A 13,749-nucleotide genomic window follows, 5' to 3' on the forward strand; every position below is an offset into this window, starting at 1 on the left:
TCTCTCTCTCTCTCTCTCTCTCTCTCTCTCTCTCTCTCTCTCTCTCTCTCTCTCTCTCTCTCTCTCTCTCTCTCTCTCTCTCTCTCTCTCCTTCCCTCCCTCCCAACAGGAAGAAGACCCAGATGTGAGAATGGATGAGGGATACGAACTTGACCTGACCTACGTGACTGAGCGCATCATTGCCGTGTCCTTCCCTCGGACATGCTCAGAAGAGATCTACCTCCACAACCTGAAGGATGTCACACGGATGCTCAAGTCCAAGCACGCCGATAACTACCTGGTCAGTTAGCACTACTCTCGTGCATGTGTCTCACGCCATTCTTCATCTCACTTGTAGTGCATAGGACTATTGAGATACCTAGTCCTTTCTGTCTAATCTGACATCTTGTGGCAGACATCAGATTTCTATCAGAGTGAGATCATTCAAGTTTATCTAAAGTTTGCTTTGTTTATTTGGTTTAAAGTGTGACTGTTATTCACCCTATGTCATTGTCTCGTTGACACATTCTGTGGTTTCTAGAGAAGTGATGTTGACAGGACAAGAGCCTACTTTAACCTCAGCTCAACCATTTAGTGTGGAGCGCCGGGAAGCTTTCTTTAGTTCATATGGGAAAGAGGAAGTGAAAACGGATGAAACAGTTACTTTTGAATAAGATAGTTATAAAAGGCATATAATAAAATTGCAACACAAATGTACGTATTCATGCGTACATATCTTTATTCTTTCTAGATTATCAACCTGTCGGAGAAGAGACATGATCTCTCTAAAATGAACCCTAAGGTAAAGCAACCATACTGTCTTTTTCCAAATGTGCAACATAAACAAAACATGGGGCAAGACACGAGGTGCTGAAGAGATACGGGTATCAACGAGCTGCAGAATGACTCGGCTGTATTTGCTATAGCGAAATCAATGGATATAAGTGGCAACATGGATCTCAACCGCATGTGTTTGAACAACTGTCTAATGAGATAACCCTTGGATTTAGAAAGGCTGTCTCTAGGATTTCTCGAGACTCTGTGCGTGCTAAATAGATTGTTTAGGTTGTATAGAGGTTTTATTGATTAGAACTATCTATAACAGAGTGTGTGTGACCTACCTTGTGTTTGCAGACTCTGGACACGGGCTGGCCTGACCTGCATGCCCCTCCTCTGGATAAGATCTGTACAATTTGTAAGGCCATGGAAGGCTGGCTCAACGCTGACCCTCTGCACGTGGTGGTCATACACTGCAGGGTGAGCAGCATCCTCATCACTCTGTCATCACCCTCTCACCATCTCTCAGTTATTTTCTTCTGGCCAAAGATCACTTGTCTCACCTTATCATATAAAGTCCCTGTCCAGTAAAAAATCTAACTTTTTTAAAATTCTGTTAACTCATACCCAAATAATGTTGTTGACTTGTCTCATACTAATTGTGGTCAAAGCATACATTTGAGCAAAAAACACTGGTCAAACAGACCATTTCCAAATGTTTTGCTATTTCCTCATGCTGCTGAGGAAATAGCAAGCATGTACAATCAGCTGTGAACTCGCATTAATATTTTTAATGACCGGTATACGCCCACACCATTCTATAGTTGGGGTATGCCCACACCATTCTATAGTTGGGGTATGCCCACACCATTCTATAGTTGGGGTATGCCCACACCATTCTATAGTTGGGGTATGCCCACACCATTCTATAGTTGGGGTATGCCCACACCATTCTATAGTTGGGGTATGCCAACACCATTCTATAGTTGGGGTATGCCCACACCATTCTATAGTTGGGGTATGCCAACACCATTCTATAGTTGGGGTATGCCCACACCATTCTATAGTTGGGGTATGCCCACACCATTCTATAGTTGGGGTATGCCCACACCATTCTATAGTTGGGGTATGCCCACACCATTCTATAGTTGGGGTATGCCCACACCATTCTATAGTTGGGGTATGCCCACACCATTCTATAGTTGGGGTATGCCCACACCATTCTATAGTTGGGGTATGCCCACACCATTCTATAGTTGGGGTATGCCCACACCATTCTATAGTTGGGGTATGCCCACACCATTCTATAGTTGGGGTATGCCCACACCATTCTATAGTTGGGGTATGCCCACACCATTCTATAGTTGGGGTATGCCCACACCATTCTATAGTTGGGGTATGCCCACACCATTCTATAGTTGGGGTATGCCCACACCATTCTATAGTTGGGGTATGCCCACACCATTCTATAGTTGGGGTATGCCCACACCATTCTATAGTTGGGGTATGCCCACACCATTCTATAGTTGGGGTATGCCCACACCATTCTATAGTTGGGGTATGCCCACACCATTCTATAGTTGGGGTATGCCCACACCATTCCAACACAGGGAGCATTCAGCAGAAGTACTACCGGTTGGCGAGTGGGGTCATGGTAATGGTTCTGGGGAGTTAACAAAATATTTATTGTTTATTTATAATCTAATAACACTACCTGGTACTGTTGCATATGATCATGCCTAAGCATCGGCACACAAATATGAATTAATTTGACATCTTGTCTCTTGTCTTGTATTTCAGGGTGGGAAAAGCAGAATTGGAGTGGTCATCTCATCGTTTGTGATTTTCACTGACATATCTGCCAGGTAACTGCTGCAAAAAAATGGCATCTCAAGTAGCTTTTTATCAATATTTTCATTTATTGAGGTTTAGCATTGTGAGTGAGTAGCACTGATTGAATGTTTGGGTCCAAACTCCTTGTCAACTCCAACCAAATGTCTCAGATAAATATAGGCCTAGAAACAAATATAATCTATTTCACTGTCTGACCACTACTGGTCCACTCAGCCCTTTCACTGAATTCCACAGTCATTCAGAACGTAAGTCAAACAATCAATACTTATGGTTGTGGGATCAAAGGCAAGCCACAAGTCATGAGTCACGCTGACAGAATTACACACTCTAAATCAACATGGACAATACTAGACCGTCGTGACAGTCAGCTTATGACAGAAACGGATGTTTATCACAAAGGTCAATGTAATCTTCTCTAAATGGACCTGGAAATTAATTTAGCAATTAAATATGAGTTTCAGTAAGGCACTTGAGTAGAAAATAATTTCCCCTCAAGCACATGCAGTTCCTCTAAGTGGATAAAGTTACACAAACAAAGATGAAAGTCATTTACACTCTGAAAGGATATCCAGAGCAGCTGCAACTCAGCTAATCCCTAAAGTCAAGAACCGACTGCAAACATTTAGCGAGAAAGTGGTTCATAAGGTGAAGGGAAGTGCTGTGTGTGTTTGTGTGTGTATGTGTGTGTCTTATGGGGATCCTTTGTGCAAACAGCCCCCGTGTGATATGGGTACACATTGGCCCAGGCCTGGCTGGAGAGGGGAGAGAGAGACTGATAAAGAGGGAAGGGGAGAGAGAGAGCAGAACAGAAAAAGAGTGAGGACGGTGAGGAAAGGAAAGAAAGTGAGGGGGAAGAAGAAGAGAGGCAGAGAAAAGGCAGGGAGATTTAGAGGGAGATATATGGTGGGAGAGGGAGAGAGATGGAGAGACAGATGAGGAAGAGAAAAAAAGACAGAGAGAGAGAGCCCTCTAGTGAAAAGCCCCCAGCGCCGGTTGGTTTGAGGCCTGTTGGTACAGCAGTAACTGGGTACACACTCTGACCTCTTTCTCCTCTCCTCCTCTCCTTTTGTTTACTCTGGATTGTCTTCCTCTCTGGTTACTTTCTCTCTTCATCGCTGTCAGTGTGTGCATGCTCACATTTGTGTGTGTGCGCATGTGTGTGTGCGTGTGCATGAGTGCGTGTCAGAGAGAAACAGAATATGTATTGAATAAGTGCCAATGTTTGTTTACAGTGTGAGTACCTCCACTCTGTCAGCCAGGAGGGTCTCTGGTATAGGCTGACGACTTACGCTCAGTTCAGTTTAGTTCACTGTTCCCTTTTTTAAAACTAAAGGTCTTAACTAAAGCTTACTTACCATCATTGTCAGGAGTGCTTACCTTGTCAGTGCTTAAACCATAAACAGTAGAGTAAGTCAGTGTTTAAGCCTAAACAGGAGGAGGGTAAGTCAGTGTTTAAGCCTAAACCATGTCTGTGTCTGTCTCACATAGTGCTGATCAGGCCTTGGACCGCTTTGCAATGAGGAAGTACTATGACGACAAGGTCTCAGCATTGATGACACCTTCTCAGAAAAGGTATGGCACAATATTCTTCTCAGGCACAATATTCATGTACTCTCTAGTACTGAGGAAATGCTCATTGTGTGATATGGATGGTGAGGTAAAGGTGTTTCCCCACACCCTCCTTCATCTGCCTCCATTCCTCCCCATCCCTTTACACACACACACACACACACACACACACACACACACACACACACACACACACACACACACACACACACACACACACACACACACACACACACACACACACACACACACACACACACACACACACACACACACACACACACACACACACACACACACACACACACACACACGACCAGGCACACACACACCCACATGCTGTGGGCGCCTCATAAAGAATATTCCCATCACAAACACACAGGCTCAATGCATCTCAGAGCGGTTCTTTTCCCATGTGTGCTTCAATAACTGGGTTGCAATTGTCATGGATGGACTTATCCATTGATGTCAGGGTTGTAAGTGATCTGTTGTTGTCCACTGTAACCTATATGCAAAGGGGTTTAGTTAGTGAGGATCATCTAGCTAGCTATTGTGTGAATTACTATATCTCTTCTATTCTTTCATGCCAGGTATGTTTGGATCCTGAACAGTCTCCTGAGTGGGTCGATGAAAATGAATGCTTCTCCACTGTTCCTGCATTGCATCATTCTTCATGGGATACCCAACTTCAACCCTGCAGGAGGTAACTGAAAACACTCTTTTGTTCACCTATCGGTCGACTAGGAGATACAAATGCAAATATTCCACTCAGTCAATACAGATGTGGGATCTTCATTTGATCACTATGTTGTAGAAAACGTTCCTACAACGCAGGACATTCGAAACATGTGTATCTGAGTTTTAAAACCGCTTCTGAAGTTTGTTGTTTTTACTTTGACATTATAGACATGATTTTCCCTTTCAAAAAATGTATTAACCCCTACAAAAATGTCCATTCATTATAATCCACATAATAATTAACATTTGCTGCAGGATTATTTTCCTGCTGTGGCAAACTGGCTCAAGTTAAAATCCTACATCTGCAGAAGCTAAAAGTCTGACAAATAACTACCAATCAAATCCCTATGAGGCTATCTAGATAGAAGTGGGATTCTCAGAGATCTTGCATGCTAAATGAACCTCTCCTTTCACACGGACTGAAGCACACATGTATACACGCACATGCACATATGTAAATACGCACCACAGAATAACTTCTTTATGGTCTGTAGTAAGGGAATCCACACCCATTTTTTTACATAAACAAATGTTTTATTTTTTTTACACATTTCAAATCAACAACAAAGACTTCCCTGAGATGGAACCAGTGACCTAATTTGAGCCGGATACTGACGGAACAGGATCTGGCACCTCTCAAATTTGGACCTTTTTGTTCCGAAACCCATTTGCCAGGGTCAGTTCCTCTCTTGGCATGAAAAATAATTGTCACTGTTTACAATGTGAAAAATTATAATAAAATCAATCAGAGTTATTTCAATTAGTCTTCTCTGTAATTCTCCAGCCACCTAAAAAAAAATGTAACACGTAATGTAAAAACGTACCTGATATTCTAAGAATTGATTGGTGTTGGGCCGAACTGGGTTTATGGTTTGCGCAACATTGTAATCTGTATAGACCATTGCTGTGGTGAGAGAGAAGCACACCTGTATCTCTCACAGAACTAGACTGACATTCACTTTCTGTGATCTCTCCCTCTCTCTGCTCTGATAGACACGCGCCTGCAATTCTCATCTCGCCAGGGTTGCACTTTGTTTATTTCCTTTAGAATCATACACTCTTAGCTAAAACTATGCTATATAGTACCAAAAAGGGTTCTTCGGCTGTCCCCATAGGAGAACCCCTTTTTGTTCCATGTATAATCCTTTTGGTTCCAGGTAGAACCCTTTCCACAGAGTGTTCTACATGGAACCCAAAATAGTTCTACCTGGAACCAAAAGGGTTATCCTATGGGGAAGGCTGCAGAACCCTTTAGGAACCCTTTTTCTGAGTGTAGCTGGAGGAAGGGTGCGGGAGGTAACGCAGCGCCCCTGATAAATTGAAATACATTTGCCAAAGTTATAGAATTACTGCTGTCTGTTCAGAAAGAAATGAAATCATTCTGAATACCACACCAGGATTAGACCAATAATTTAGCCACAGATCAAAAACGTTGAAGCTTTTTTTTAGCCTAGCTGCAGATTGTGTGTAGCCCAATCACAAGGCATGCCTACAGTCAGGAACGTGCGGCAAATCTGTCAGTGAACAGCATGCAGCCAAAACAGGCTTTTTGCAATATTTCAAATAGCCAAACATTGCAGGAAAACACAGGTTTGAAAGCAAAGGGATTCTGCTGAAAAGAGAAGAGTATTGTCTGCAGGCTACCAGATATGTGATCAACTTTTAAATAGGCCTATTGAGCGAACAGCATTGTTTTACAAAGTAAAACAAGAGAGACATAGGCTTTTGGCAAAAGCGCATCGGCCATCGGCGGTGAGTGAGCTAAAATCAAATCAAAGTGTATTTGTCACGTGCACTGAATACAGGTGTAGACCTTACAGTGAAATGCTTACTTACAAGCTCTAACCAATAGTGCAAAAAAAGGTATTAGGTGAACAATAGGTAAGTGAAGAAATAAAACAACAGTAAAAAGACAGGCTATATACAGTAGCGAGGATATAAAAGTATCAAGGCTACATACAGACACCGGTTAGTCAGGCTGACCGAGGTGGTATGTACGTGTAGATATGGTTAAAGTGACTACGCATATATGATGACCAGAGAGTAGCGACAGCGGGAAAGAGGGGTTGGCGGGTGGTGGGCGGGACACAACAAGATAGATAGCCTGGTTAGCCAATGTGCGGGAGCACTGGTTGGTCGGCCCAAATCAAATCAAATGTTACTGGTCACATACACATGGTTAGCAGATGTTATTGCGAGTGTAGCGGAATGCTTGTAACGCTGCGCATCATTGGGTGAGTCAGTGAAACCGGAAAGCTGTTTTACACTATCATTTTCTCCCCATATTGTACAATATGTGTGTTTCCACACATAGAGGCCTAGGCTATTGATGGATTCAAGACCAGGTTGAAGTCTCCAGTCATCTTAAACTATGTAAAATGTCTACATTTCTCCCACACCCTCTTCTGCAAGCGCCTCTACTCCACTGCTCTATGCCAGCACGCAAAAGCCATGATATGCATGCAATGCTTTATTATAAATATTGATTTATGTATTAAATATTCATTTCACTTGTTCATAAATATTCATTTATAATAGCAACCCAGGTCAGCCCCCTCTCGGCTCAATTTACAAATGAAGCACTGGATGGAACTACTGGTACAAACCTCTGTTAGAACAGCAGTTGACCACAGTGGAAACATACAGAACATGTTGCATGTGACATGCCTATAGGTTGCTTGAGAGGCTGCCAATGTCTCACGTGTCGCTTACATAGAGATATGCCTAGTAGCATCTTAGGGACTGACAGAATTTGTCAAGTCGCAAATTGTCAGGTCAGATTTCCTGTGCGTTCTCTGTAACAGCCCACAAGAAGCTTGAGGGAAAGGATTTATGCTATTTCATTAGCAATACATCTAAGAAATTATGACTAACTGTCACTTGATACCAACATGAATTAATACATGATACAGTATAACATAACATTAATGAATTTATGATGCAGTACATTGATACAATGCCATTTCAAAAGGTAACCTAATCATAACACTTATTCATTTGGTCCCCGTTCTTTCTGCTGAATTCCACTCTTTTCTATTTCTCTTTTTTCAAGTGTGTCGCCCATATCTGAAAGTGTACCAGGGAATGCAAGCTGTCTACTCCTCCGGGGTCTAGTAAGCACACATTTAAACCCCCTACTCCTCCGGGGTCTAGTACGCACACATTTAAACCCCCTACTCCTCCGGGGTCTAGTAAGCACACATTTAAACCCTCTACTCCTCAGGGGTTTAGTAAGCACACATTTAAACCCCCTACTCCTCAGGGGTTTAGTAAGCACACATTTAAACACCCTACTCCCCAGGGGTTTAGTAAGCAAACATTTAAACCCCCTACTCCTCCGGGGTCTAGTAAGCACACATTTAAACCCCCTACTCCCCAGGGGTTTAGTAAGCACACATTTAAACCCCCTACTCCTCAGGGTCTAGTAAGCACACATTTAAACCCCCTACTCCTCGGGGGTCTAGTAAGCACACATTTAAACCCCCTACTCCTCGGGGGTCTAGTAAGCACACATTTAAACCCCCTACTCCTCGGGGGTCTAGTAAGCACACATTTAAACCCCCTACTCCTCAGGGGTTTAGTAAGCACACATTTAAATCTCCTACTCCCCAGGGGTCTAGTAAGCACACATTTAAACCCCCTACTCCTCAGGGGTTTAGTAAGCACACATTTAAACCCCCTACTCCCCAGGAGTTTAGTAAGTAAACAATTAAACCCCCTACTCCTCCGGGGTTTAGTAAGCACACATTTAAACCCCCTACTCCTCAGGGGTTTAGTAAGCACACATTTAAACCCCCTACTCCTCAGGGGTTTAGTAAGCACACATTTAAACCCCCTACTCCCCAGGGTCTAGTAAGCACACATTTAAACCCCCTACTCCTCAGGGGTCGAGTAAGCACACATTTAAACCCCCTACTCCTCCGGGGTTTAGTAAGCACACATTTTACAATTTAGTTTCACAATAAGTGATACCATTTTCTTTGAAACATAATTGGTTGTTGTTCTAATTCACTTTCTGTGAGTGTCAGTGATTGGTCATAGAATGTTCTCTCTGATTGGTTGTTTGTCTCTATTACCCAGTCACATTGGGCCTGGACACAGAGACAGGATATGCATCAGTCTGGAACCTGCTCAGCTGCTAAAGGGAGACATAATGGTAAGAACAACTTCTCATAGCATCATATAACATATGTATTGGAATGTATTGGGTATACCATACAAAAAGAAATATGGAAGTCATGACAGAGAACATTAACAGAAGACTTACACATTTAAAATGGTAAGAAACATAGCAGATGCCAACAACTGACTTGATAAAGGTCACATGAATAGCCACACAAACTGCTGTTACACCATGTCTCCCCCTGTCTCTGCAGGTGAAATGTTACCATAAGAGTGATGTCACTTCGGAGCGTGAGGTGATCTTCCGGCTCCAGTTCCACACGGGAGCAGTGCAGGGCTACAACCTGATGTTCGAGAAGGAGGACATGGAGACTGCCAATAAAGGTATACACACACACACACACACACACACACACACACACACACACACACACACACACACACACACACACACACACACACACACACACACACACACACACACACACACACACACACACACACACACACACACACACACACACACACACCTGGAAAGGTCTAGAGAAATGGACTTCATTTTCCTTTATAAAAAAACATATGCAGCATCATTCATCTTTCCGTTGCGTTACAACGCAGCCACACTCACGGCATTCCTTTGTGTTGACTCTGCAGAACCTAGATTTCCTGATTACGGGAAAGTAGAGCTGGTGTTCTCCGAGGGTCCGGAGAAGATCCCAGGTATTTTTCTAAATCCTTAACCCAGTTAGAAAAGCAGGAGGGTTTGAAAACCTCCAGACACATGGTGCTTTCACCACCTAGCTTCCCCCTCGATCCCCCCTCCTTCCCCCTCTTCCCCCTTCCCGAGATGAGGATGTGGAATTCCGTAGAGGGGAAATGTAGTGTGAAGTGTGTACTGACAGATAGGTAAAAGAGCATAGCATGCCCTGCCTCCCACCCCCACAGGAGGGTGTGTAGGGTGTGTGTGTGTGTGTGTGTGTGTGTGTGTGTGTGTGTGTGTGTGTGTGCGTGCGTGCGTGCGTGCGTGCGTGCGTGCGTGCGGGCGCGTGCGTGCCTGTGTGAGCTCATGCATGTGTCCGAGCATGTGTGGTCTACACAACTAGTACAAAGTAACATTCCTTCACCTCTCAGTTGGAAGATGAAAACACTCCGGCCACAAATCACTTCTAGGAAAGAAACACAAAAGGCTTCTTTCCAACAGTGTTCCTCAAAAGTTTAAACCTAAAAGATTGCCCCACTGATCCCTTGCGGTTGATTGGACCATATAAGAACCATATAAGAGCATCTGAGAGTGAATCCTTGGTTTTGATTGGTCTAGGTGCAGAGCGCTGGCAGAACGGGGCAGACGTCAGTGTGGACTACAACACAGCCGACCCTCTAACACGGTGGGACTCCTACCAGAACATCAATGACGGGGAAGGTAACAGCAGTCACTCGGACTTATTTCTCCTCATTACAGTGTGGAACATAAAGCTTCCAATCACTCTAACTTACTATCACATGATCCACCATAACGAACAAACAAGTTCATCCAGTTACCAAGCCATATCTGGGTCAGTAGTATAGCATGTCAGTTTTATGAGTTTTATCAGGAATTTATCTGCTTACATTGTCCACTGTAAGTGGACAATGTGTTTTTTCTGACCAGTAAAATCTCTTGGCCACATGTAGGCTGTCCCTGTCAGGAACAACTCCTTAACCAAGCTCCAGTTTTACCAACACAGGTACACCCAGGTAAAACCAATCAAACCGCATCTGGTTCAGTCAGTGCTTATTTTTTATAAATGAACAAATGGATCATTCCTTAGAGAGCCAACCAACTGGGCACAGATGTCAATTCAGCATCTATTCCACATTGGTTCAACATATTTTCTTTGAAATTACATGCCATCAATGTTGATTCAACCAGTCCGTGCCCAGTGGGAAGTGATAACTGCAATATTTTTTCCAGTGAAACAGATCTCTCAGCAACCCTGTAAACAGTACTGCAGAGCTTGACAGATTCATAGTCCTATGCTCTGGTTGGCCCACCTCATTCTGTACTGTATCATATAGGGACCACAGCATGATTACATTAACACACACAAAGTCAGTTGTCACTGGCCAGGTTTATGTGGCAGTGGGACCCATTGCTCATAAGAAAGATTTGCACCATGGCAAGTTGTATGGAAAAATTCTTTATTTACTATGGCGAACAGAGGATATGAAGGATAGCATATCCTTTTGATGAACCAAAGGCACAGAGATTCTCCTACTGCTAAGAATGGCCATGTCAATCTCAGCTTGGGTTAGGGTTAGGAAAAGTCTAGTGAGATGTTTCAGTAGGTCTTTTGGGTTGTTATTTGCTAGCGACAGAATAGTGCTGCTACCATAGGGCATACAGCAAGCCAGGGGTCATAGAGAGAACGGGTAGTTCCCCAGAGAATTCTGTTGTTGTTGTTGTATCAAATTAATAGGCATGCTTCAACCAACCCACTCACGCAGGCGCGGGTGTGCTCTCTCTCTCTCTCACACACACACACACACACACACACACACACACACACACACACACACACACACACACACACACACACACACACACACACACACACACACACACACACACACACACACACACACACACACACACACACACACACACACACACACACACACACACACACACACACACACACACACACACCAACACAGTCAGGGCGTCCCCTCCTTGCTGTGGTGGTTGCTGCTCTGCCAGATCTCTCTTCTCAACCGCGGAATTCACAACAACCTCCCAGAATAGAGCGATATGGTGGCATTAAACCATGAATCCACCCAGGCCCGTTATACAATAAGCATGTATATATAACACCCATAGAAGCCATTTGATGATAAAGACAATTTGTTATATTGCTTTTTTTAACTCAACTACACAACTTTTATGTTTGAAGTGTTAGATCAAGAGTCTCTGGGCGCGTAATGAAAGAGCACATTTTTTAAATTAAAATATTAATTAAAGGCATACAACAACAGCCTAAACGAAAAATAAAAGTGTTGCTTTGAGGCATTCCTGTGGAATATTTACGGCCTTGTTTTCTCATGTAAACTCTAGATTGGAGAGGAAAGACTGGGAGCTCTACAGGAATTCAGCAGCTACTTACCAGTCCATTGGCAGCTCCCAGTGTCCCTCTGACTAGCTGCCAGTACTCTGACTAGCTGGAAGTACTCTTGACATTTTAAAGACTGCTTACCATCTCAGTGTTATGTATGTGGAATGGAAACATCATTTACTTCAATGGCTTTTTAAATCTAATCTATTTGAAATGTGGGTTGATCTTCCAGTATACCATGGTGGATTGATCTTTAATGAGGGATATAAGAATAGTTCCTTTAGAAATAAATCCTTATTGATATAGCTGTTGTTATTGTATCAATCAATTAGATTTCTTTACCAGGATTTTCTTTCCAGGATTTTCTTTTACACAATACTTTACCTCACACAACTTACTTGAAACTGAGCTACTCTTTCCTGGGTAAATGTCCTCTCCAGCAACAGAAACAAATCCAGCCAGAGTTTGTTTTGTTTTTTAGAAACTCACTTCCCGTGTACATGAATCAGGGGGTGTCCCTGTAATCATTACCAGGTGTGTCAACAACCGCCTTTGAGCCTATTCACAGATAATGCCTAGACCACAGTAGACTTCTCCAGTACTGAGGGCTCCCATCTCTCTCAACTCTGTTTCTGCCTCTAGCTCCCGGTGAGTGAGTCAGTGAGTCAGTGAGTCAGAGTAGAGCCATTTAACAGGCCGCCTGGATTAATGAGGAATGTTTTAGCTGAGGGCTGTCTGGCTGGGCCTCAAACTGGGCCTTAAAGGGAAGATTGCATAATTAGATTGCCATTAAACATTCTGATTTGCTTCATCCTTCCAACTAGATGTCCCAATATGACATATCACTTTACATTTTCAATTTGGGAGAAATGTATATTTGATCAGAATTTGACTGAAGTTATGTAAGAAAATATTTCAGAAATGTGACATAAAGAGGAGCACTAGCAGGGCAAAACTGTCCACAGAAGACGGTAAAGACCCACCTCATGCAGAGTCCTACTATTGTTTTTGAAAAAATGTTTTGGCGCCCTGAATAAAGGGAACATCTGACCATATCCTGTGATTGATTTATTCTGTATAATTATTTTTGAAAACACATACAGCTCACAGGCTTTTTTCATAGCCCTTTTACACCTTTGGCTTACCCCTACTAGCTAACCACTAGCAGTCTTGAAACACATCACTTATTAGCAGTTCAGCACATCAGCATTTCTCCTACTGTTAGATATTATACATTGAAAGTCTATAGCCAAACTGGCTAGAACTCTGTTGTTGGCCGATGGTAGCTACAGCTAGCCACTATAGCTAGCCACGGGAATATCACATTTACACAACTATTCCGACCCTTCACTCAGTACTTTGTTGAAGCACCTTTGGAAGCGATTACAGCCTTGAGTCTTCTTGGGTATGACGCTACAAGCTTGGCACACCTGTATTTGGGGAGTTTCTCTCATTATTCTCTGCAGATCCTCTCAAGCTCTGTCAGGTTGGATGGGGGGAGCGTCGCTGGACAGCTGTTTTCAGGTCTCTCCAGAGATGTTCGATCGGGTTTAAGTCCGGACTCTGGCTGGGCCACTCAAGGGGATTCAGAGACTTGTCCCGAAGCCACTCCTGCATTGTA

General features: G+C 43.3%; 1 protein-coding gene across 3 annotated transcripts in view; it reads left to right on the forward strand.

The window, feature by feature from the left end:
* The window catches only part of LOC124009401 (tensin-3-like), a 74,090-nt gene that overhangs the window by 12,898 nt on the left and 47,443 nt on the right, over window positions 1–13,749 (forward strand). For all 3 annotated transcript variants that reach the window (XM_046321204.1, XM_046321203.1, XM_046321205.1), the window contains exons 2-12: window positions 110–280; window positions 731–781; window positions 1,114–1,236; window positions 2,557–2,621; window positions 4,099–4,182; window positions 4,770–4,882; window positions 7,970–8,030; window positions 8,998–9,073; window positions 9,294–9,423; window positions 9,694–9,759; window positions 10,358–10,459. In XM_046321204.1, the coding sequence (XP_046177160.1) occupies window positions 131–280; window positions 731–781; window positions 1,114–1,236; window positions 2,557–2,621; window positions 4,099–4,182; window positions 4,770–4,882; window positions 7,970–8,030; window positions 8,998–9,073; window positions 9,294–9,423; window positions 9,694–9,759; window positions 10,358–10,459 (1,021 nt within the window). In that variant the 5' untranslated portion in view covers window positions 110–130. The remainder of the gene's footprint in view (window positions 1–109; window positions 281–730; window positions 782–1,113; window positions 1,237–2,556; window positions 2,622–4,098; window positions 4,183–4,769; window positions 4,883–7,969; window positions 8,031–8,997; window positions 9,074–9,293; window positions 9,424–9,693; window positions 9,760–10,357; window positions 10,460–13,749) is intronic.

This window comes from Oncorhynchus gorbuscha, linkage group LG22 (genome assembly GCF_021184085.1).
Source record: "Oncorhynchus gorbuscha isolate QuinsamMale2020 ecotype Even-year linkage group LG22, OgorEven_v1.0, whole genome shotgun sequence".
NCBI classification, from domain to species: domain Eukaryota; kingdom Metazoa; phylum Chordata; class Actinopteri; order Salmoniformes; family Salmonidae; genus Oncorhynchus; species Oncorhynchus gorbuscha.